This window comes from Dasypus novemcinctus, chromosome 18 (assembly GCF_030445035.2).
Source record: "Dasypus novemcinctus isolate mDasNov1 chromosome 18, mDasNov1.1.hap2, whole genome shotgun sequence".
NCBI classification, from domain to species: Eukaryota; Metazoa; Chordata; class Mammalia; order Cingulata; family Dasypodidae; genus Dasypus; species Dasypus novemcinctus.
In genome coordinates, this window is record NC_080690.1 from 58,726,495 (window position 1) to 58,748,582 (window position 22,088).

The 22,088-nt window shown below is 47.6% G+C and overlaps 1 protein-coding gene across 10 annotated transcripts in view; it reads left to right on the top strand.

The window, feature by feature from the left end:
• Window positions 1-22,088, top strand: part of SIPA1L3 (signal induced proliferation associated 1 like 3) — a 255,782-nt gene that overhangs the window by 124,217 nt on the left and 109,477 nt on the right. For all 10 annotated transcript variants that reach the window (XM_058280161.2, XM_058280160.2, XM_071209240.1 and 7 more), the window contains 2 exons: window positions 17,111-18,922; window positions 20,388-20,518. In XM_058280161.2, coding sequence (XP_058136144.1) covers window positions 17,392-18,922; window positions 20,388-20,518 — 1,662 coding nt within the window. In that variant the 5' untranslated portion in view covers window positions 17,111-17,391. The remainder of the gene's footprint in view (window positions 1-17,110; window positions 18,923-20,387; window positions 20,519-22,088) is intronic.

Here is a 22,088-nt window from a genome sequence, read left to right on the forward strand (position 1 = left end):
AAATATTCAAAAACAAACAGAAACTAAGAGAGTTCATAAAAAAGAATCCACCTTTGCAGGAAATATTAAGGAGAGCCTTACAGCCCAAAAGAAAAAAGACAGGAGAGAGAAGCTTGGAGGAGAGTGTAGAAATGAAGACTAGCAGAAAGGATAACCAAAAGAATAAAAAGACAGATGAAAATAAAACGTGACATGTGAATATCTGAGAATAATAAAATGGTGGAAGTAAATAATGCATTTATAGTAATGTCACTGAGTGTAAATGAATTAAACTCTCCAATCAAAAGATATAGGCTGATAAAATGGATTAAAAAAACATGAACTATCCATATGCTACCTATAAGAGACTCCCTTAGACCCAGGGATACAAACTGGCTGAAAGTAAAAGTCTGAAAAAAATACTCCATGCAAAACAGTAACCTAAAAAGAACAGGAGTAGCTATACTAGCATCAGACAAAACAGACTTTAAATGCAAAAAAAAATGTTATAAGATGTACAGAAGGCCATTATATATTAATAAAAGGGACAATCCACAAAGAAGAAATAACAGTCGTAAATGTCTTTGCACCTAACCAAGGTGCACTAAAATACATGAGGCAAACTCTGGCAAAACTGAAGAGAGAAATAGACATCTCTGCAATGATAGTTGGAAACTTCAACACACCACTAACATCATTAGATAGAACTAGACAGAAGATTAATGAGGAAACACAGAACTTGAACAATGTGATAAATGATCTAGACCTAACAGACATATACAGAACATTGCATCCCAAATCAACTGGTTATACATTCTTCTCAAGTGCTCATGGATCTTTCTCCAGGATAGACCACATGTTAGGTTACAAAGCAGGTCTCAGTAAATATAAAAAGATTGAGAAAATACAAAGTACCTTCTCAGATTGTAATGTGATGAAACTGGAAAACAATAATAGACAGGAAAGGGGGAAATTCACAGATGTGTGGAGGCTAAACAACATACCATAAACAATCAATGGTCAAAGAAGAACTTGCAAGTGAAATTAGTAAATATATGGAGACAAATGAAAACGAGAACAACACATCAAAACTTATGGGATACAGTGAAGGCAGTGCTGAGAGGGAAATTCATAGCCCTTAAACGCCTATATTAAAAAAGAAGAAAGAACTAAAATCAAAGCTCTAACTGAACAAATGGAGAAACTAGGAAAAAAACAGCAAACAATTCCCAAAGCAAGCAGAAGTAAAGAAATAATAAAAGATTAGAACAGAAATAAATGAAATTGAGAAAAAAAAATAGAGAAAATCAACAAAACCAGAAACTGGTTCTTTGAGAAGATCAATGAAATTGACAATGAAGTCTGTTAACTAGACTAACAAAGAAAAAGAGAAGAAGCAAATAAAACCAGAAATGGAAAGGGTATGTTACAACTGACCCCACAGAAATAAAAAGTGTCATACAGTGATATTGTGAGAAACTGTATGCCAACAAACAACCTAGATGAAATGGACAAATTTCTAGAAGTGCACAAACAACATACACTGACGCTACAAGAAATACAAGAACTTAACAAATCAGTCACATTTAAAGAGCTTGAATCACTCATCAAAAATCTCCCAGCAAAGAAAAGTCCAAGACCAGACAGCTTCACAGGTGAATTCTACCAAGTATTTTTTTTTTCGCTTTTATTTTTTATTTATTTCTCTCCCCTTCCCCATCCCCCACCCCCAGTTGTCTGCTTTCTGTGTCCATTCACTGTGCATTCTTCTGTGTCCACTTGTATTCTTGTCAGCAACACAGGGAATCTGTGTCTCTTTTTATTGCATCACCTTGCTGCGTCAGCTCTCTGTGTGTGCGGCGCGACTCCTGGGCAGGCTGCGCTTTTTTCGCGCTGGGCGGCTCTCCTTACGGGGTGCACTCCTTATGCGTGGGGCTCCCCTACATGGCATGGCACACCTTGTGTGCATCAGCACTGCAGGTGGGCCAGCTCATCACAAGGGTCAGGAGGCCCTGAGTTTGAACCCTGGACCTTCCATGTGGTAGGTGGACACTCTATCCATTGAGCCAAATCTGCTTCTCTACCAAGTATTTTGAGAAGAGTTAACACCAATCCTGTTTAAACTCTTCCAAAAAATTGAAGAGAAGGGAAAATTGCCCAACACATTTTATGAAACCAACATTACCCTAATACCAAAGCCAGATAAAGATACAAGAAAATTATAAGCCAGTCTCTCTAATGACCATAGATGCAAAAATTCTCAACAAAATAATTGCAAGTAGAACTCAACAGCATATCAAAAGACTTATACATCAAGAAATGGATGTGGTTCCAGCAACTAGGCTCCTGTCTACCATATAGGAGGTCCAGGTTCAATACCTGGGGCCTTCTGGTGAAGGCAAGCTCCTCTGTGTGGGGTAGCTGGCCCTCGTGGAGTGCTACACCATGTAAGGAGTCCTGCGCCCCATGGAGGAGTGCTGCCCCACACAGGAGTGCTGGCTCATGCGGAGGAGCTGACTCAGGAAGATGATGCAACAAAAAGATAGGAGAGACAATAAGAGAGGCAACAGACCAGGGAGCCGAGGTGGCGCAAGAGAATGATCGTCTCTTTCCCACTCCAGAAGGTCCCAGGATTCAGTTCCCAGAGCTGCCTAATGAGAATACAAGTGGACACAGAAAGCACACAATAGAGGGAGGGGTAGAAATAAATAAATAAATCTTTTTTAAAAAATAAAGACTTACACATCACAACCAAGTAAGATTTATTCCTGGTATGCAAGGATGGCTCAACATAAAATCAATTAAGAAAAACACATGACCATCTCAATTGATGCAGAAAAGGCATTCAACAAACTCCAGCATCCTTTCTTGATAAAAAGCACTTTGAGAGGAAGAGAAGGAAAATTCCTCAATATGATAAAGGGCATATATGAAAAACCCACAGCCAACATCATACTCAATGGGGAAAGGTTGAAAGCTTTCCCTCTAAAATCGGGAATGAGATTACGATGCCCACTGTCACCGTCATTATTCCACATTGTGCTAGAAGTTATAGCTAGAGCAATTAAACAAGAAAAATAAAATAAGCATTCAAATAGGAAAAGAGGAAGTAAAACTCTCACTATTCACAGATGACATGATTTTATATATATAAAATTCTGAAATATCTATGACAAAGCAACTTGAGATAATTAAGTTCAACAAAGTGGTAGGATACAAGATCAACACATAAAATCAATGTTTCCTCCTTCTGAGGAGGAAATCAGGGAAAAAATTCCTTTTACATTGCCAACAAAAAGACTCAAATACTTAGGAATCAATTTAACCAAAGAAATACAGACCTATATTCAGAAAATTACAAAGCAATGCCAAAAGAAATCAATGAAGACCTAAACAAATGGAAAGACATTCAATGTTCATGGACTAAAAGACTAAATACCGTGAAGATGTCAGTCCTACCAAAACTGATTTATAGATTCAATGCAATACCAATCAAAATTCCAACTGCCCACTTTACAGAAATAGAAAAGGCAATTACCAAATTTATTTGGAAGTGAAAGAATATCCAAAAGCATTCTAAAAAAAGAAGCACAACATGAAAGGAATTTCACTGCCTGACCTTGAAACATAGTGCAAAGCTATAGTAGTCAAATTTGGCACAAAGATAGACACATAGATCAGTGGAATAGAATTAATTTTTTTTTAAAGATTTATTTTATTTCTCTCCCCTTCTCCCCCCCTCCCAGTTGTCTGCTCTCTGTGTCCTTCTGTGACCACTTCTATCCTTACCAGCAACACCGGGAATCTGTGTTTCTTTTTGTTGTGTCATCTTGTTGTGTCAGCTCTCCGTGTGTGCGGGGCCGTTCTTGGGCAAGCTGCACTTTCTTTTGCGCTGGGCAGCTCTCCTTACAGGGCGCACTCCTCGTGCATGGGGCTCCCCTACGCTGGGGACACCCCCGCGTGGCACAACACTCCTTGAGCGCATCAGCACTGCGCATGGGCCAGCTCCACACAGGTCAAGGAGGCCCGGGGTTTGAACCGTAGACCTCCCATGTGGTAGGCAGATGCCCTATCCATTGGGCCAAGTCCGCTTCCTGGAATAGAATTAAGAGTCCAGAAATAAACCTTCACTCTACGGCCAACTGGTTTTCAAAGAATCTACCAAGTCCTTGTTAACGGGACAAAGCAGTCTCTTCATCACAAGGTGCTGGATATCGATAACCACACCTTACACAAAAATTAACTCAAAGTGGAGCAAAGACCTAAATATGAAAAAGCTAGAACCATAAAACTCCTAGAAGAAAATGTAGGAAAACATCAAGATCTTGTGGTAGGCTGTTAGTTTTTAAACCTTACGACCAAAGCATGAGCAACAAAAGAAAAAAATAGATAAATGGGAACTCTTCAAAACTCAATACTTTTACTTCTCAAAGTGCTTTGTCAGGAAGGTAAAAAGGAAGTCTACTCAATGGGAGAAAGTATTTGGAAACCACACAATTGATAAGGGTTTAATATCCAGGATATATAAGGAGGTGGTACAACTCATAATAAAAAGGCAAACAACCCAACTGAAAAATGAGCAAAAGACTTGAAGAAACATTTGTCAAAAGAAGAAATGCAAATGGCAAAAAAAAAAAGCGATGACAAAATGTTCGACATCACTAGCGATTAGAGAAATGTAAATCAAAGCTATGAGATATCATTTCACACCTATTAGGAGGCCAGTATTAAAAAGACAGAAAACTACAAGTGTTGGAGAGGATGTGGAAAGATAACACTTATTCACTGTTGGGAATGTATAATTTCAGGCACTGTGGAGGACTGGTGGCAGTTCCTAAAGAAGTTGAATATAGATTTATCATGTGACCCGGCTATACCACTACCCAGAATAACTGAAAGCAGTGACACAGACATCTGCACACTGATGTTCATCACAGCATTATTCACAGTTGCCAATAGATGGAAACAACCATGGTGTCCATCAACCAATGAATGGATAAATTGTGGAGTATACACACGATGCAGCTGTAAAAAGAAATGAAGTCATAAAACTTAAGACAACATGGATGAACCTGAAGGACATTATGTTGAGTGAAGCAAGCTAGACACAAAAGGACAAATACTGTATGATTGTGCTATTATGAACTAAATATGTTGTGTAATCTCATGGTGTTAGTAACTTGAATATGGGTCACTAGATAATAGAATGAGGTTAGAGAATTGAAATCTGAGGGTTAATTTGTGCAGAACTGGTAAAAAAAAATGTGTGTTAATCTTTGGAAATGAATAGACAAGGTGAAAGCACAACACAGTGTTTATAACTAGCAGTGCTATTATATGGGTATGACAGTGTTTGAAGGGGAAAATCTAAAGCCATGTAAATTCCTAAAAGGGAAGCTAAAAAATTTAACATGGGACTATTTTCACTCATGAGAAATAGGAATAATATTACATATATGACTGCTTTTCTTTGTTTTTTGAAACTGAACAAATGTATGTTAATATTATAAGACGTTAATATCAGACAAAAAGCCATTATGCTTAAAAATAAAAAAGAATCCAAAATTATTTTAAAAGACTTTTTATAACTTTTTTACTCTGAAACTAGGCATACACCCAGAGAAGTCCATAAAATGTGAATGTATAGGTTTGTAGACAATTATAGAGCAAGCATAATCCCCTGGTCAAGAAAATGAACATTTCCTATCCTGCCCCCTTCCCCCCACCATAACCCTCTCCCTTCCAGAGGCCACTACTGCCTGGACTTTGATGGTCACCACTTCCGCGTTTTTCCATTAATTTCATCACTAATTTGAGCATCTCTATATAACATGGTTCGGTTTTGCTTGTTTTTGAACTCTATGTAAGTGGAATCATAGACACTCTATGTTGTTCTGTGTCTGACTTTTTTCACTCAACAGCACATCTGAGAAGTACATCCTGGGTTTGATGTCAGCACGTTTCTAGCCCATTGTCACTGGGACAGAGTCAGGCTTTACAAATTTTTATGTTTGTGCGTTTTGTGTAATGTGTATGAGGGGAAAATGAATTCAACAGATATTATTAAGGCTTTAATAAGTGAGTTGATTGATTAAAACAGGACTATCTTAAGTAAATAATAGTACAAGCAGTCTGTAGTTTTGCCAACATGGAGGTGAGTGAATCTGGGAAATTTGGGAGCTTTAGTGTCGAGGTAGAAAACACTTGCACCCGTGCACTCTCCCTCCCCTCACCCCTTCCCTGGGGTAACTCTGCCAACAGCTGGAGGTCAGTCTTCCAGATCTTTGCTCTGCATTGACCTACAGGGATATAAATAGATAGAAAATTGTAGCTTGGGGATTTTTTTAAAATGTGAGAGTATGCCATTTTTCTGAATTCCTTCTTTTTGGAGTTTCTGCGTTTGTTCTCTGATTAAAGCAGTGAATTCCCTTATAGCTTTCTGCCTCAGGGTGAGGGTAAGACTGGACCAGGCAGTCATGAAACCTGCCTAGAATATGGGGAAATTAGGGACCAGAACCATGCCACACATGCCGGTGACTCTACCTCTCAATTTTGTTTGTTCAATAATCTTGGCCAATTCTTCAGCTTCTCTCCCTCCCTTCAGATGTTTGAACTGGGAATCTGAGAGGAGGTTAACACAGGAACCAGGCAGTGGCACTGAGACAGAACCTCAGTGGTGAGTTCATACAGGATTGTGACTTGGAGGCCAGAGGTATACAGAGCTGTGGCTATTTGTGTGTGCACATGTGTGACATAGGGAATGAGAGAGAGAGATGGGGGACAAGGATGCAGAGGAACATGGGGGGGCAATGTAGAAAGACAGGGACAGGGACACAAATGGGACCCATTGGCTGGCTAACTGGCTTGCCGGTTGACTGGTTGGTTGGGTGGGTGGGTGGTTAGTTGGTTTTCTCATATGTTGTTCGCTGGTTGGGTGGCTAGTTGATTATCTGCCTGGTGGCTGCTTGGTTCATGGATTCAGGAGTACCTGTGGAGGACTCACCTTGACCTAGGCTCTAGGCACTGCTTTGGATGCTGGGAAGAGAATAGTGAAGAGTGTCTCTGTAGGCCTTTGGGTGTCTGAACAACACTTCCCACCAGCTACCACCCCCATTAGTGCTCTGTGAGTGCAGTGGCTGTTACCATCATCTTTCCTGTTTGTTTTGACATCTTGAATAAGGATTTCTTTTTTTTTTTTCCTCAGGAGGTACTGGGGATTGAACTCAGAACCTCGTACATGGGAAGCAAGTGCTCAAACCACCAGGCTACGCCCACTCCCTTAAATAAGGGTTTCTTGAGTGCTTCTTATATGCCATTTACTGTGGGATCCTCTTGACTGGATCCTCCAGTAGTCCCAGCCCCACAGGGTGGCACTTAATCATCTCAGGTACAGATTGATCCAGGTGCTCTAACTTTAGACTACGAGCCTAATTTCTGTGTTTAAATCTCCAAGGATAGAAGTTAGAGATTCATTGAGGGCCTGCTGTGTTCACAGCACTATCCCTACATTTTAGAGATGACGGTAGTTATGCTGGCCATAGATTCAACCCATCTAGGTTTGAGTCCCACTTCTGCCTTTTACCTTACTGGGTGATCCTGAACAGACAAGCTGCCACCCTGAGCCTCAGTGTCCCCTTCTGTAAAATGGGGGCAATAGCAAGAGCCTCCTCCTAGGGATGCTGTGTAGGTTCAGAAGGACCAAGTGTAAGGTCATTGCTCATTAAGTGGGGACTGCCACTGTCATTTGTCCTGAGGAAATTGGACCTTAAAGGTCTCAAACCCAGGCACGGGAAGCAGATTTGGCTCAACAGATAGAGTATCCGCTACCACATGGGAGGTCCAGGGTTCAAACCCAGGGCCTCCTGACCTGTGTGATGAGCTGGCCCACGTGCAGTACTGATGCACACAAGGAGTGCCGTGCCACACAGGGGTGTCCCCTCGTAGGGGAGCCCCACGTGCAAGGAGTGCGCCCTGTAAGGAGAGCCACCCTGTGCGAAAAAAAAGTGCAACCTGCCCAGGAGTCGTGCCGCACACATGGAGAGCTTAGTGCAGCAAGATGACACAACAAAAAGAAACACAGATTCCTGGTGCCACTGACAAGAATACAAGCAGACACAGAAGAACACACAGCGAGTGGATACAGGGAGCAGACAACTGGGGGCGGGGGAAGGGGAGAGAAATAAATAAAAAATAAATCTTAAAAAAAAAAAAAACAACCCAGGAGCCTGGCTCCACTTTTGAAGACCGTTGCTCACAAATAGGCTGAGGCTCCCTGGCTCTGGAGCCAGCTGGACTTGGGTTCAAATCCCAAATCCTCCTCCCACCCTCTTTGTGACCTTGGGCAAGCAATATCCCCTCTCTAAAACTTGATTTCCCGTTTTTTAAATGGAGGTGTTGATAGCACCTACCTCAGGGTAATTAGAAGGCTTCATTGTTTCTTGGCAGTCCTGGCTGGGCAGGTGGGGGGCGGGGGAGGCAGTTAAGATGATGGATGATGACTGCTGGCAGCTGGGGTGCCACCCAGGATAATAAGACCCAGCTGTACATGTGTCCCCTGTACCTCCCTCCTACTGCACGGAGCCTTCCCGGCCTTGGCTGTCAAAGCCAGCTCCAGTGCTACCCCCTCCCCCAGCCCAAAGCCATTATCAGGTGAAGACAAGCAGAGCCAGAGACGCTGCTGGCCTGGCCCCACAAGAGCAGGATTGAAAGACTGGGGCCCTCACAGGTGTTCATTACCAAGGATTCCCTGGCTCTGTTTAATCAAGATTTTCAAATATTGATTTAATCACCAGGCCCAACACATGTGATCTTAGCAGGTTTTGGTGGCAGTTAGCTGGGATTCGTTTGCAAGTCGGGCTCCAAAGGAGGCTTAGCTTGGCCACAGGCATGACCAACATGGGGGGCATGCGCTAGGTAATTAACCACCAGGCTGGCCTGGGTAATGCCCGGGAGAGCAGACCCACAAGCTGGGTCCTGGAGGCCCCTGTGGGCCCCAGTGTTATCTGGGTGATGATAGAGGGGACACACAGGGGCTTCCGGGCAGCAGCCACTTGCCAAAAAGTTTCAGTATGGCCATAGCCAGTGAGGTTCCTCAAGGGAAGTGCAGCCAGAGGAGTGGGTGTACCCCTAATTAATTCTGTCTTTCATTTAATCATAAAAGCATTTAACTTACAGAAGTTCAACTATGCTAGGTAGCAAAATTAAGAAGGAAACATTGCAATTGAAGCATTTGGGTGAGAATAGCCTCCGTTTCACCAGGGAGCACGTGAGATAGGGGTGCATCTCCCTTCCTTCAGTGAGCCTGGGGCTCACCAGCCTGCCAGAGGCAGGCATCTCCCCAGGCCGTGGAGAACTTGCTGCTTGAAAAGTGTGTGCATTTCTGACTCTGTGGGCCCTTAGAGGGAAGGCAGATACTCACAGGTGCAGAGGGTGGTCTCTTCCACTCTAACATAGTGTTATATAATGTAAGGGTTGTCAAGGGATGGCTTTCACTCTGCCCATGTGTTCCCTCACACACTCCAAAAAAGAAACCGTACCCCCAGTCTGAGACACTCTGCCCCTGTACAGGTATGAGCATTTCTTGTAGAGTCACAGAAAAGGGTCTGGAAGAAGACATGTAAAACCTGTTCATGGACCCTACCTCCAGGGAGCAGACTCGAGGACAGGGGTGCCAGTGTGACCAAGAGGGCCTTCAACTTGCATGCTTGTAAAAATTCAAACAATGCAGCCATGTAGAATTAAAAAAATAAGATTATTCCCCTTTCCCTCCATCCCCAGTTTTACACCTTAGAAATCACCACTGTTACCACTGTTGACAGTTTAGGGGGGTCTTCCTAGGTCTTTTCCTCCATGTTTACAGACACGTGTACACACGCTAATAAGGTCTCTCTCTTTTTAAACAAAATGGGGTTTTACTTTTTAAAGTATTCTGCACCTTGCCTTTTAGGAGCAGCAGAGATATAAACTATGAAGCTGAATAGCTTGGGTACAAACCCCAATCCCACCACTTTCTAGCTGGGCAAGTTATTCAACCTCTCTAGACTCAGTTACATTGTCTTTCAAGCGAGGATGGTGTTAGTCCCTACCTCATGAGGATTGTCATGAGGATTAAATGGGCTAATGCACAGAAAAGCCTTTAGCACTGTGCCTGGCACACACTGAACCCTGACCAACTGCTAGCTCTGGTGATGTCCCGGGGGTTTCGTGGGCTCCTTGTATGCATTACACCCAGCTCTCCGGTGCTCTTTAGCACAGCTGCATTGCATTGCCTGAAACAAAGGCCCCCAGATTCACTTAAGCTCTGCTGAAGGCCTTTTGGGCTGCTCCAGGCCTTCCTATTCCAGCAGGGTACCAGTGCCAGCATCCCTACAGCTGGGCTGCTGCCCACCCATCAGTGTGCACTGGAGTAAATATTTGTGGGACACATTTCCTAGAAGCAGAATTGCTGGATTAAAAAGAAAAATAGTATGCACATCTAAAACTTTGATCCTTAATACCAAATCATTCTTTTCCTTTCCCCCAGGAGGGAAAAACACACTCAGGAACTCTGGCCCTTGTAGGACCCTCACCTCTCTAAATCTAGGGCCTGTAAATGGCTGACCTCGCCCTGTGGAGACTTGTCTCTATGCCCAGGTAGGAGTGTGGAAGAAGATTGAAATTAGAAACATTGATCCTCTGGGTTCCTTTACATTAAATCTCAAAGCGCAGGTTTTCACAGCTGTGGCCAGGGCCCTACTCGTTGCCCTGTGGGTGGATAGAGCAGAGTCTCTGTCAGAGAGCTTCCTAATGAGATTTATTTATTTTTTTTTTTTAAAGATTTATTTATTTATTTAATTTCCCCCCCTCCCCTGGTTGTCTGTTCTTGGTGTCTATTTGCTGCGTCTTGTTTCTTTGTCCGCTTCTGTTGTCGTCAGCGGCACGGGAAGTGTGGGCGGCGCCATTCCTGGGCAGGCTGCACTTTCTTTTCACGCTGGGCGGCTTTCCTCACGGGCGCACTCCTTGCGCGTGGGGCTCCCGCACGCGGGGGACACCCTTGCGTGGCACGGCACTCCTTGCGCGCATCAGCACTGCTGCATGGCCAGCTCCACACGGGTCAAGGAGGCCCGGGGTTTGAACCGCGGACCTCCTGTATGGTAGACGGATGCCCTAACCACTGGGCCAAAGTCCGTTTCCCCTAATGAGATTTCTGAGACTTCTGTCCCTCTTGTATCCTGGGGGAGCTCTCAAGTGGTCCCATGTATGTTCAAACATCCAACAAGGTGGAGAAGGACAGAGGGGAAAGAAAACAGATTCTTAGCCTGAAATCCGCTGAACTGGTATTGCCTTTCTAGAGTTGTGTCCTGAGAAATTGATTTTGAAGACATTGGCACCGTTCATGTATTCACACGCCACACCCATTTGAACTGTCTTGTCTTTTCGGAAGAGTGTAATGGGGCAGGTGTGAGGTTTTCGTTCTAGCTGCTCCACCTGCCAGTTGCGTGGCTTAAGCATGTAACCTTTGCCTCATCTGTAAAATGGCCAGCCCTACTTTGTAGGGTTATTGTAACACCCAACTTAATACATGTCAAGTGTACAGCACAGTGCCTGGCTCAGGGTGAGAGCCCAGAAGTGTTGGTGCCATCGTTATTCCCGTCATCACCATTCTTGTCCCTGCCCTCTCCCCCACCCACACTGCAGGAACAAATATATAAGACCTCAGTCCACTTCGAATGTGGAGCTGTTCAAAGTTTAGAGAAGAAAAAAGATACTCAGAGGCTTAAAAATCCAGTGGGGTAAATCCTGTAGCTAAGGGTGTGTACAGACCCAAGGGGGAAGGGAGGAATTCTGCCTGGGTGGGGAAGGGCTGGTGGGAGAAGACAGGGTCAGAGGCAGTCCTGGGGGGTGGGGAAGGGTGAAGAGACTTTCCTCTGAATTGTCTTCAGAGGACAATTCCAGAACTGTGGAGGTCACCAGCCCTTCATACTCAGTAATCATCAACCTCCATGAGCCTCTGATATCTGGGTACCCCCAACTCCCAGACCACCCACTAGCTGGGCCTCTGTCACACCTGCTCTCCTGCCTCTCTTCCAGGGCCTGCTCTGGCTGATAATCTGACTGCCCATCACCTGCCCACCCACTGGGATTTGCATCTCTCCGAGCTTGGGCTTAGGCCCTCTTCCCTCTCTTAGGTTCCTTCTTCTGTCCTCAGCCCACCTGCACATTAGAATCAGCTACAGAGATTTTAAAAGGTGCCGAAGCCTGGGCCTCACCCCAGACCAGCTGATTCTGAATCATGTATATTTTTTTTAAGTTGCCCTGATGTCTCTAATGTGCAGCTGGGGGAGAGGACCACTGCCTTGGACAGCCCCATACGACCTATGAGAGCAGCTCCTGCCTGGCACACTGGCAGCTCCCTGCTTTCCCACCTATGCGTATCAGCCTGGCTCGTCACCACACCTGGTGCCAGGGACCTGGAGGCTGCTGGGTCTCCTAGGCAGGTGCTTTTTCCCTGCACATTCCATCAGACAGCACCGCCTTAGCAAGCTTTCTCAGTCCTTCCCATCTTAGAGTAGTCCCCAGCTCCCCCCATCACAGCATAGTGTTTTATTCTACCTTGAAGCTACCTGGTCTCTTTTACTTAGTCCCCTTGTCTTCCCTCTTCTGGAATTAAGTTCATGATAGCAGGCATGTTCTGGCCACCTGAAACAGTGGGACATAGTAGGTACTTGAGAAATTGAGTAAATGAATGTAAAGTGCTTAGTGTTTCTGGAATGAGTGCCTGGTAGATGTTGAATAAATGAATAAGGTTTGGGGGCTTGGTATGCGTCTTATGACTGAGTGAATTTTTTTGAATGAACAATGTTCTGGGAAAGAGTCTTCCTGATTAGGGTGTGATGGATGAGAAGCGCACCCTCAGAGCACCCCTCTCTTTCCCCTTTGCCCATGGTTCAGTAAGGAACATGGCTGTGGCTGCCTTCTTGTGACCATTAGGCAACAAGCCAAAAGATGCAAGCCAGCAGCACACTGAGGGAGGCAGAAAGGAAAGAGAGCAAGAGCCTGGCGTCACTGTCCAGCTGCCACACCAAGCTGGACCCGCTGTATCTGGCCTCCTTATGCGAGATAAAATGGCTTCATTCCCCAAGCATCCATTGGATGGAATTCTGTAACTTGGAGCCAAACACATCCCACCTGGCTCTCTCCCACTGCCATTATGCTGTATCTCTGAGGCTGCCCTTGTCTCCCATCCATAGTTCCCCAGCTGCCCCCCTTGCAGCAGCACCTCGGATGCCAACAGCAGAAGCCAAGCTTAGTGTTCTTGGGCAGAAACAGAATTTACTGGGGGCTTATAGGATCGCTGTGAGCCCAGAGGAGCAATCTTAGGAAAATGGCAGGAGCCGAGGAAGCTCTGGAGGGAAGGAACCAAGGGCCCCCAGCAAAAGGCAAGCCACAGGAAAAGCCAAGGACACTTAATCCTTCCATGCCCTTCTGACCCTTGCACAGAGTCCCAGGAGAACACATGGCCAGCTGAGCCAAAATCCTGTGCCTGCCCCAGTCTGTGTTTCTGTAATTGGGAAGGAGGTAGGTCCTTCCAAATATACCCCAAAAAGAATGGTAATAATAGCAGTGGCCACGAGGCTGGCGATATTTTCCCCATTTTACAGAGTGAAACCGAGTCACACAGCTTCAGTATCCAGTCCATGGCACACAAGAATTTGAACCCAGGCAATCTGGTTCCTGTCTATGTGCTGTGCTACTCTCATGAGTGGGGGCTGAGGGGGAGGGTTCCCCATCGAGAAGACCAAGGTGCTTTTAGGACAGGAACTGGATAGCAGACAGCTGGGAAAGGGGCAGGACACACCATCTCCTGAATCCCTCAGAGGCTCTGGTGCCGCTCGGCTCTGAACATCCAAGGGAAACACGGCTGCCCTTGGAGGAGGGATCTCTGCAGAGACCCAGGCCTGAAAGAACAGCTGTGTGTTTTCACTGAGGGGAGCAAAACAGATCAGGGCTTTGCGACTGGCCTGGAAACAAAATGCCATCAGCAAAGCCCATCTGTTGGGAGGTGCTCACATAAGCAAGTGAGGGCACATTTGGGCCACCTGATTTCCTTACCAGCCCAAATGTGGCCTCAAGGACGAATCTTTCAGCCACACTCAACCTGGGCTGACCCAAAAGTCCAAGCCGCAGGGTGGGCTGCCGAGCCATGGGCAGCCCCCTCAGCCAGGCCACCATCCCAGCTTGGCCTGAGCTATGATGCCAAGTGGGGTGTTAGCCTGGCCTCTTGGCTCGTCTCTGGCAAAGCAGGGCAGCCTGATCCTTCACAGAGGTCGCACACCAGCGGCCCCCACCCAAATCCAGGCCACATACTGATTTTGTTGACCTTCATGGTTTTATTGGTGATAGTCTGAGAGAGATTTATTTGTTGACTAGATATATATACACATAATTCAAAAGGTAGCCAATGGGGATAAAGCAGTAATTCATATTCTCTATGGAGGAGTCAGGAAGGGGACCAGATGTAAAAATAAGAGAAATAAGTAAGTACATTTGTAAGTGCTAAGGAGAAGAATAAAGGAGGGAAGGGCCTGGGAGTTGGGGTGGAGATGGGGAAGACACCCACTTCCCCTCCGCAGAGGCAACCGCTGTTAGCAGTTTCTTAAAAATCCTTCTAGAGATTTTCTCTGCATGGTAGCTTGTTATTTTTGTTTTTTAAGTTGGGAGATGTTGCATACAAATCTAGATTTCTGCTTTCTTTGGGAACTCAGATGCTCTAGCGTCCAAATACCCAGCAGGCTCAGTGGGCTGGAGCTGAAGCACAGCTGCTGCCCTAGAAGATGCCCCTGCTGGCCATTCTCTGCAAGCTCCACTGTCTCTGTCCTATCTCCCTTCACCAATTGACCTGTACACCTTCCAGGTGCCCAGTTCCCTTCCCCTTCTCTGCTCCATACCCTGTACTGCCACCCTGCAGCAGCTTCAGGGACGCTCCTGTGCTCTTGGGGGATCAGGAAGAGGCTGTGTCCATACTCTCTCCCTATCCCTTGTCTCTCCCTCACCTTCTGGTTCCCACTTTCTCGGAGGCTTTAGTCTTTTCCTCTTTTTTTATGTTTTCTTGTTTTCTCCTCAGTTTTGCCCATGAGTCTGCTCCATGCTTCCCTCTTGAGCTCTCCCTGCCCATTCACTTGACCTCTAGTCATGAATTAGGAAGCGCCACCTACACATACACACACACACAGGAGGCCTTCCACTTCCTCTCACTGAAAGCACCAGGATGGCCGTGTCCAGCTTCCATATTCCAAGGGAAAGAAAAATTGTAGTCACCTTGAGTCAGGTGCCCAGCCCAGCCCAGCACTCTGCTACCCTGAACAAAAAGGGTTCTGTTAGCAGGAGGAAGGGGACATGACTGTTGGGGCGCTAACGGGTTCTGCCACAGATGCTGACCCACTTTCCCTTTCCTCTCCAGCTGGGGGTTTCATCTTCCAGAAGTTCAGGATAGAGACGAAGGGAGGTGAACCTGCACAGTGCTCCGCACAGCTGAGCAGGCATGTGTGCTCCCTTGCCTAGAAGGTCTCCAAGTACATCGACCAGGCAGAGGCTCTCCATTCCCACATTCACCCAAGTATCAGTTGAGTGTCCTGGACCCTGTGCTAGGTGCTGGAAATACACCAGTGAGAACACAGACATCCTAGAGTTGACATTTTAATGTGGAGGCAGTCATTAAATAGATAATGAATGAATGAATAATCAGCCAGCTCTGATAACTGCTAAGCAAGGAAGGAAAGAGGAAAGAAAGGTAGATGACAGAGAAAGATTCCAAGGAGAAAAGGCACTTCTCTGTCTACAGAGTGGTTTGGGAAGGCATCATTGAAGAGTTGACATCATAGGAAGGTACCAGCCTGGTAAAGAACCAAGGAAAGATATCTACATATCCTGGATTGGATTTGGTGTGTCAGAAGAACAGGAAAGAAGGCCAGTGTGATCGGAGCTTAGTTGGGGAGCAGGGAGAGATGCCGGGGAGGCAGGGGCCCCAGATCCTGTGGGGAAGGAATTTGGCCTTATTCTAATGCAATAAGGAAGGAGTCACTGGGGAAATCTCAGCAAAGGAGGGCCAGGATCTGATTTACCAGCTGATAGCACCTATTAATCACACAGATTTCTAGAGTCATCCCTCTGTGGCTTCCCTCCCCCAAATGCACCAGTGTTCATGTTGACTCATCCGTCGTTTTCACTTCCTTTCTGTCAGCCTGGCCGGTGAGGTGGACTGCAGAGCAGATGGACAAGGTCCAAACTCTTTAGGCAACCACCAGTTGATGGGAAATACAGGGGGCAGAGGAACATGTTAAGTGGTACCACAGGCATATGGTGAGCCCAATCCAGAAAGTGGGCAACTCCACAGGACAGTGGCCCTGTTCCTTCAAGAAGTAACTGGCATCAGAATGAAGGAGGGGGCTGTTAAAGAATAGAAGAGACCTAAGGAAGATATCTACCAAAGCAGAGACTGGATCTTGTGTGGCTCCTGATTTGAATAAACCAACTCTAAAAAGACACCTTTGAGACAATGGGGGAAATTTTAATGCAAATGGAATGTTAGATGATATTAAAGGATTCTTGTTACTATTAGCATGATAATGTTACAGTTATTTTTGTGTGTAGCAATTCAAGTTAAAGTATTTATGGGTGAAATGACTTGATACCTGAGATTTACTTTAAAATATTCTGGCAAAATAAAAGTTTAGGGATGAGGAGTGATGGCTAATGGGTACAGGGTTTCTCTTGGGGGTGATGGAAATGTTCTGTAACTAGATAGTGATGATGGTTGCACAATCTTGTATATATATTAAAAACCACCAAATTGTACCCTTTAAAATGGTGAAATTTATATTGTGTGGGTCATCTCTCAATCTTTTATACAAAATATAGTGCCAGGCAGGTAGGTTTAATAGGAATGAACGGCAGATAGTTAATGGTTGATGAAGCTGATGATGGGACTGTGAGGCTTCACCATTCTCTTCTGTACATTTAAGTATGTCTGGAAATTTCCATAATAAATTTATTTAAGGGAATAAAACTGCCTGAAAAAGTCATGTTACACATTCTTTGGGAGCAGCGACCTATTCATCACATCTCACATTTTCCTTGTCTCCCCCCTTTGCAGCATGGCAGGGAAGAGGACCCTGCAGCCTGCTTGCCTTCGACGAGATCCGCCACCTGCCCTGCTGTGCTGAGCCACTCAGTCCCACAGTGGTCCTGGCTCAGTCGTCCACAGCGATGGTGGAGAACTGGACTCCACAGGCTCATAACCTTCCCATCAGGTCTCAGGGGCCAGCGTCCCTCACCCTGAGCCTGGCAGCCCTGAACAATGGCTGAGGGCTGGCGGACCCCATAGAGTCACACCGCAGCTTCCAGGGGCCAGTAGCACTCCAGTGCCCGTGGACTATGACCACCTATCGGCCCATCCCCAACGATGGTGTGGACCTGGCACCCAGTTGTGGGGCCAGGGGGACTGACGGCCTCCCCGGGCCACACACGGGGGACTATACTCCCATGGGATTCTGGGTCCAGAACGGCAGCATGCCCCAGCCTGTTGGTGAGAGCCCGGCTGCCGCCACAACCCGCCCCAGCCCCACCACCCCCGCGGTGCCCAAGATGGGCGTGCGTGCCAGGGTAGCCGACTGGCCACCCAAGAGGGAGGTCCTGAGAGAGCAGAACAACCCAAGCCCCTCCCTGGATGCAGACAGCACAAAGGCCACCAAGGCAGCCCACTCCACGAGGAGCATACAGAATGGCCAGCCCCCCGCCAACACCCTGGCTTCCTCAGGGTCCAGAGCTTTCCACCGACTCTCCAGGAGAAGGTCCAAAGATGTGGAATTCCAGGACGGATGGCCGCGGTCCCCTGGCAGGGCCTTCCTCCCCCTGCGGCACCGCAGCAGCAGTGAGATCACCCTTAGCGAGTGTGATGTCGAGGACACAGGGGAGCCACGGGGGGGCCGGCACACAGGGGTCCTGCCCATCTTCCGTGAGTACGGAAGCACGTCCTCCATCGACGTGCAGGGCGTGCCTGAGCAGAGCTTCTTTGACATCCTCAATGAGTTCCGCAGTGAGCAGCCTGAGCCCCGGGGCTCTCAGAACCTCACTGAGCTCCTCCAGGCCGATCCTGGCCCCCTCCTCTCAGTAGGCAGCAGCAGCAGCGGAGCCAAGGGGGATCTCCGTAATGGGCAGACCCCAAAAGACAGTCTCCTGCCACTCCTGCCTCTCCAGCCCATGAAGGAGAAGGAAAAGGCCCGGAAGAAACCCGTGCGGGGCCTCGGCGGTGGGGACACAGTGGACTCATCCATCTTCCGGAAGCTGAGGAGCAATAAGCTGGAGGGCGAGGCTGGACGGTCCCTAGGGGAGGCCGAGGAGGGTCGGAGCCCTCCAGAGGCCAGCAGGCCGTGGGTCTGCCAGAAGAGCTTCGCCCATTTTGACGTGCAGAGCATGCTGTTTGACCTCAACGAGGCGGCGGCCAACAGGGTGTCGGTGGCCCAGCGGCGCAACACCACCACGGGCGCCTCTGCCGCCTCAGCTGCCTCTGCCATGGCGTCCCTCACGGCATCACGAGCCCACAGCCTTGGGGGCCTGGACGCAGCCTTCCCCAGCACAGAGGATTTGAACTGCAAGGAGAACCTGGAGCAGGACCTCGGCGACGACAACAGCAACGACCTGCTGCTCAGCTGCCCGCACTTCCGCAATGAGATCGGAGGCGAGTGCGAGCGCAACGTGAGCTTCTCCCGGGCCTCCGTGGGCTCCCCAGGTGCTGGCGATTGCCGCCTGTCAGAGCCCTCCCTGAGCGCCTACCGCACCAATGCCAGTATCTCAGTGCTGGAGGTACCCAAGGAGCAGCAGAGGACGCAGAGTCGCCCGCGGCAGTACAGCATTGAGCACGTGGACCTGGGTGCCCGCTACTACCAGGACTACTTTGTGGGCAAAGGTGATGGTGGGCAGGTGGGCTGATGGGCGGGGCTGCCACTCTGCTCTGACTTTTATTGAGTGCCTACTGTGTGCCAGGACTGCAAATGCTGGGTATGCTTTGGTGGGGGAAAAAATCTCTGCAACTGCCTCAGGAATGGACTTCCACCTGTGGAGCAGAATATTCTATTTCCTGACCTGTTTGGATGGGGGGTTATTTAAGCTACTGCAGACACTGTTCTGATTGGGGCTGTTTATTAACACACATTATTGGGCCTTAGATCCACCAAGAGCGTGTCATGAGAACAGGAGCCATCAGTTAAGTAATCAGAGCTCTGGGGTGGGAAGGAAAGGCGGCTACTTGCATTCGCATTTGGATTTCTGGTGGCAGGTAGATGAATGTGAGTCAAGACCAACTGCTGGTGGGTATCCACCACCACAAGAGATTCATGGGTTTTATGCTGGGAAGAACTGTTTGCCTGAGAGCAGCAGGGGGAAGATAGCTTCATTTTTTAAGAGAGCAAGCAGGAGACTTGGGCTCCATGACTTACCAGAGTCTCTGTCACCCTAAGAGAAAAAAGAGCAGTGTTTAAATTTCCTGGGTCTAGAGCAGGGGTTCTTAACCTTTTTGTTCCACAGACCCCTTTGCCAGTCAGGTGGAAGACACGGACCCCTTAGTAACTCCACACTATACTGTGTATTATTTAATAAATACATCATACCCACAGCAACACGAACCCACAAGAATAATGTTGTTTTGAATTTCAATTCAAGTTCAAGGACCCCTTGTTAAGACGCCCTGGTCTAGAGAGACATAATCAGATAAAAGTGATGCTGGGGACTTGTACTGGGGTTCCCCTTCTGTGACTGAGGTCATTACTGGGGATAGGAAGAGGCAGCCTGGGTAGGTGCTGACTGTGCCTGGCCTGTGCCAAGTGCTCTGTGCTTACTCACAGCTGTGCTAGGAGGCACGTCCAATCCCTAACCCCATTTTACAGATGAGGATGCCCTTCAGTGACTTGACCTAGGCCATACGTCTAATTAGTGCCGGGGCCCGGATTCGAACTTGACAGGAGACTCTTTGACACTCAAGTCGTAACCCCTTCATGAGGGCTGCTTGGTCCCTAAATCGGACGAGCCGTTGGCAAATACAGTCTACTCATAGTGATGCTACGTTTATTACATGCCCAGAGCTTCACCCTCACATCGTCTCTGAGTTGTGGTGCTATCAGGGCCTCCATTTCTCAGATGAGGGTGCTGAGGTGCAGAGAAGTTCTGTGACTTGGCCGAGGTGGCACAGTAGGTGGGCAGAGCCTGGCTCTTACCTCGTACAGTGTCTCTGTTGAGTGGGGCCCTGGGCAGGGATGAGGTTTGTGTGCCCAGGATCCCTCAGGTTGAACAAGAGGCCTTCCGGTCAGCAGGCCCGCCGTGGGTCACGACCCCTCCTCCCACACAGCTGACGGAACTCACCTGCTCTTCCCCCTCAGAGCATGCCAACTACTTTGGTGTGGACGAGAAGCTTGGGCCAGTGGCCGTGAGCATCAAGCGGGAGAAGCTGGAGGACCACAAGGACCACGGGCCTCAGTTCCAGTACAGGATCATCTTCCGGACCCGCGAGGTAGGTCATCATCATTTTGTAAACTGTCGTCATCATTTCGTAAACGACCTGCTTCCATCTCGGGGCACTCGTTACCCCCTGCCCAATTCTGTGGGCTAGCACTTCCCCTGCTTCATCTCATGTAATTCTCCCAACAACCCATGAGGGGCATCCTGTTAGTCTCCCCATTATGAGGAAATTGAGACTCAGAGACTCCACCACTTACATAGAATCACACAGCGAATAAGTGGCCAAGTCAGGATTTGAATCTAGAGTACCTGACTGCAGAGCCCAAAGATCCTTATTTGCAAGAGACTAACTCTGGCTACCATAAAATTAAAGGGGAAGTGGGAGTCTCAGGTAAACGAGGTGTTCTGCAGAATGGAAGGAAGGACTAATGCAACAGGCCTCAGGCAGGGCAGAAGTACTGCTGTACTTGCTACTGCTGCTCAGCATAGCAGACTCGGCAAAAAGAGGGGAGCTGGGCAGGCAAAATGCAGAGACTTCTAAAAGGCCCAAGTAAGAAGATCTTTTCAAAAAAGGAGGGAATCATCAGGTGAGCAGGCCCCCACTTGGGGGTCTCTTGACCTGCATTGCCCCAAACCCCAAAGGCCTGGCCTCTGCCTCGGCGTGGAACCCGGCAGGCCGCCCCTGCCAGGGACTTTGGGTTTGGAGCCAGCTGAGTCCTGGACCTTGTCCAGGCTGGCAGATGCTGCATTGAGGGCCCTAGCCCCATCCCCTGATAAAGACCTTCCCACAGAGAGGGATGGGATGACACAGGCTGCGGCAGCCAAAGGCAGGCAGCCCCAAAACCATGTGCCCTGAACTGCACGTGGTCACTGGCCCGCTCTGAGTCCCCAGCCCTCCCTCTCCTCACCTTTCTGGTCCGATGAGCACCAGGGCAGAATGTGAGATGACAGCGCCTTCTGCACCAGATCCTTTCATGACATATAGAGGAACTGCTGGAGAAGGATGAAATGACAACAGCAACCATATGCCAGTAAACAATATTTATTATAATTACTATTAATATTATTGCAAATCTACTTAGCACTTACTATGTTTCAGGCATGGTTATGTGCCCTTTATATATGTATGTGTGCCTCCTAGCAATTGTATGATGGCAGTACTGTGGTCCTCTGTATGGCAAAACAGGCATGACGAGGCTAAAGACTTGCCCAAAGGACCCATCCAGAAAGGGGCAGGGCGGGATGTCAGCCTGTGCTCTCAGCCATCATACTCTGCTGCCTCTGAGATTAGACTAACTCAGCTCAGACTGCAAGTCGACCCATTCATGGTCCATTCAACTTAGTGCCAGCATCTTTCTTATGAAAATAAAATATGTAGAATGAATTTTTAAAAAGCCAAACCACCACACATACTAAGAGACGTGAGACTTCAGTACATAGATACTGGGTCAGGGAATCATTTGCTTACTGTGGTTCCTATTCAATAAATTCGAAACTGGCTTGGTGCTCTTTACCACTTGAGCCTGCTTCCATCCACTTCCCCTCCCAGCACCCACACAGTAAGCCTCTGGGGCTTCTTGTCTACCCCAGGCCAGGCATGCATCCTCAAGCCTAATGTCCAC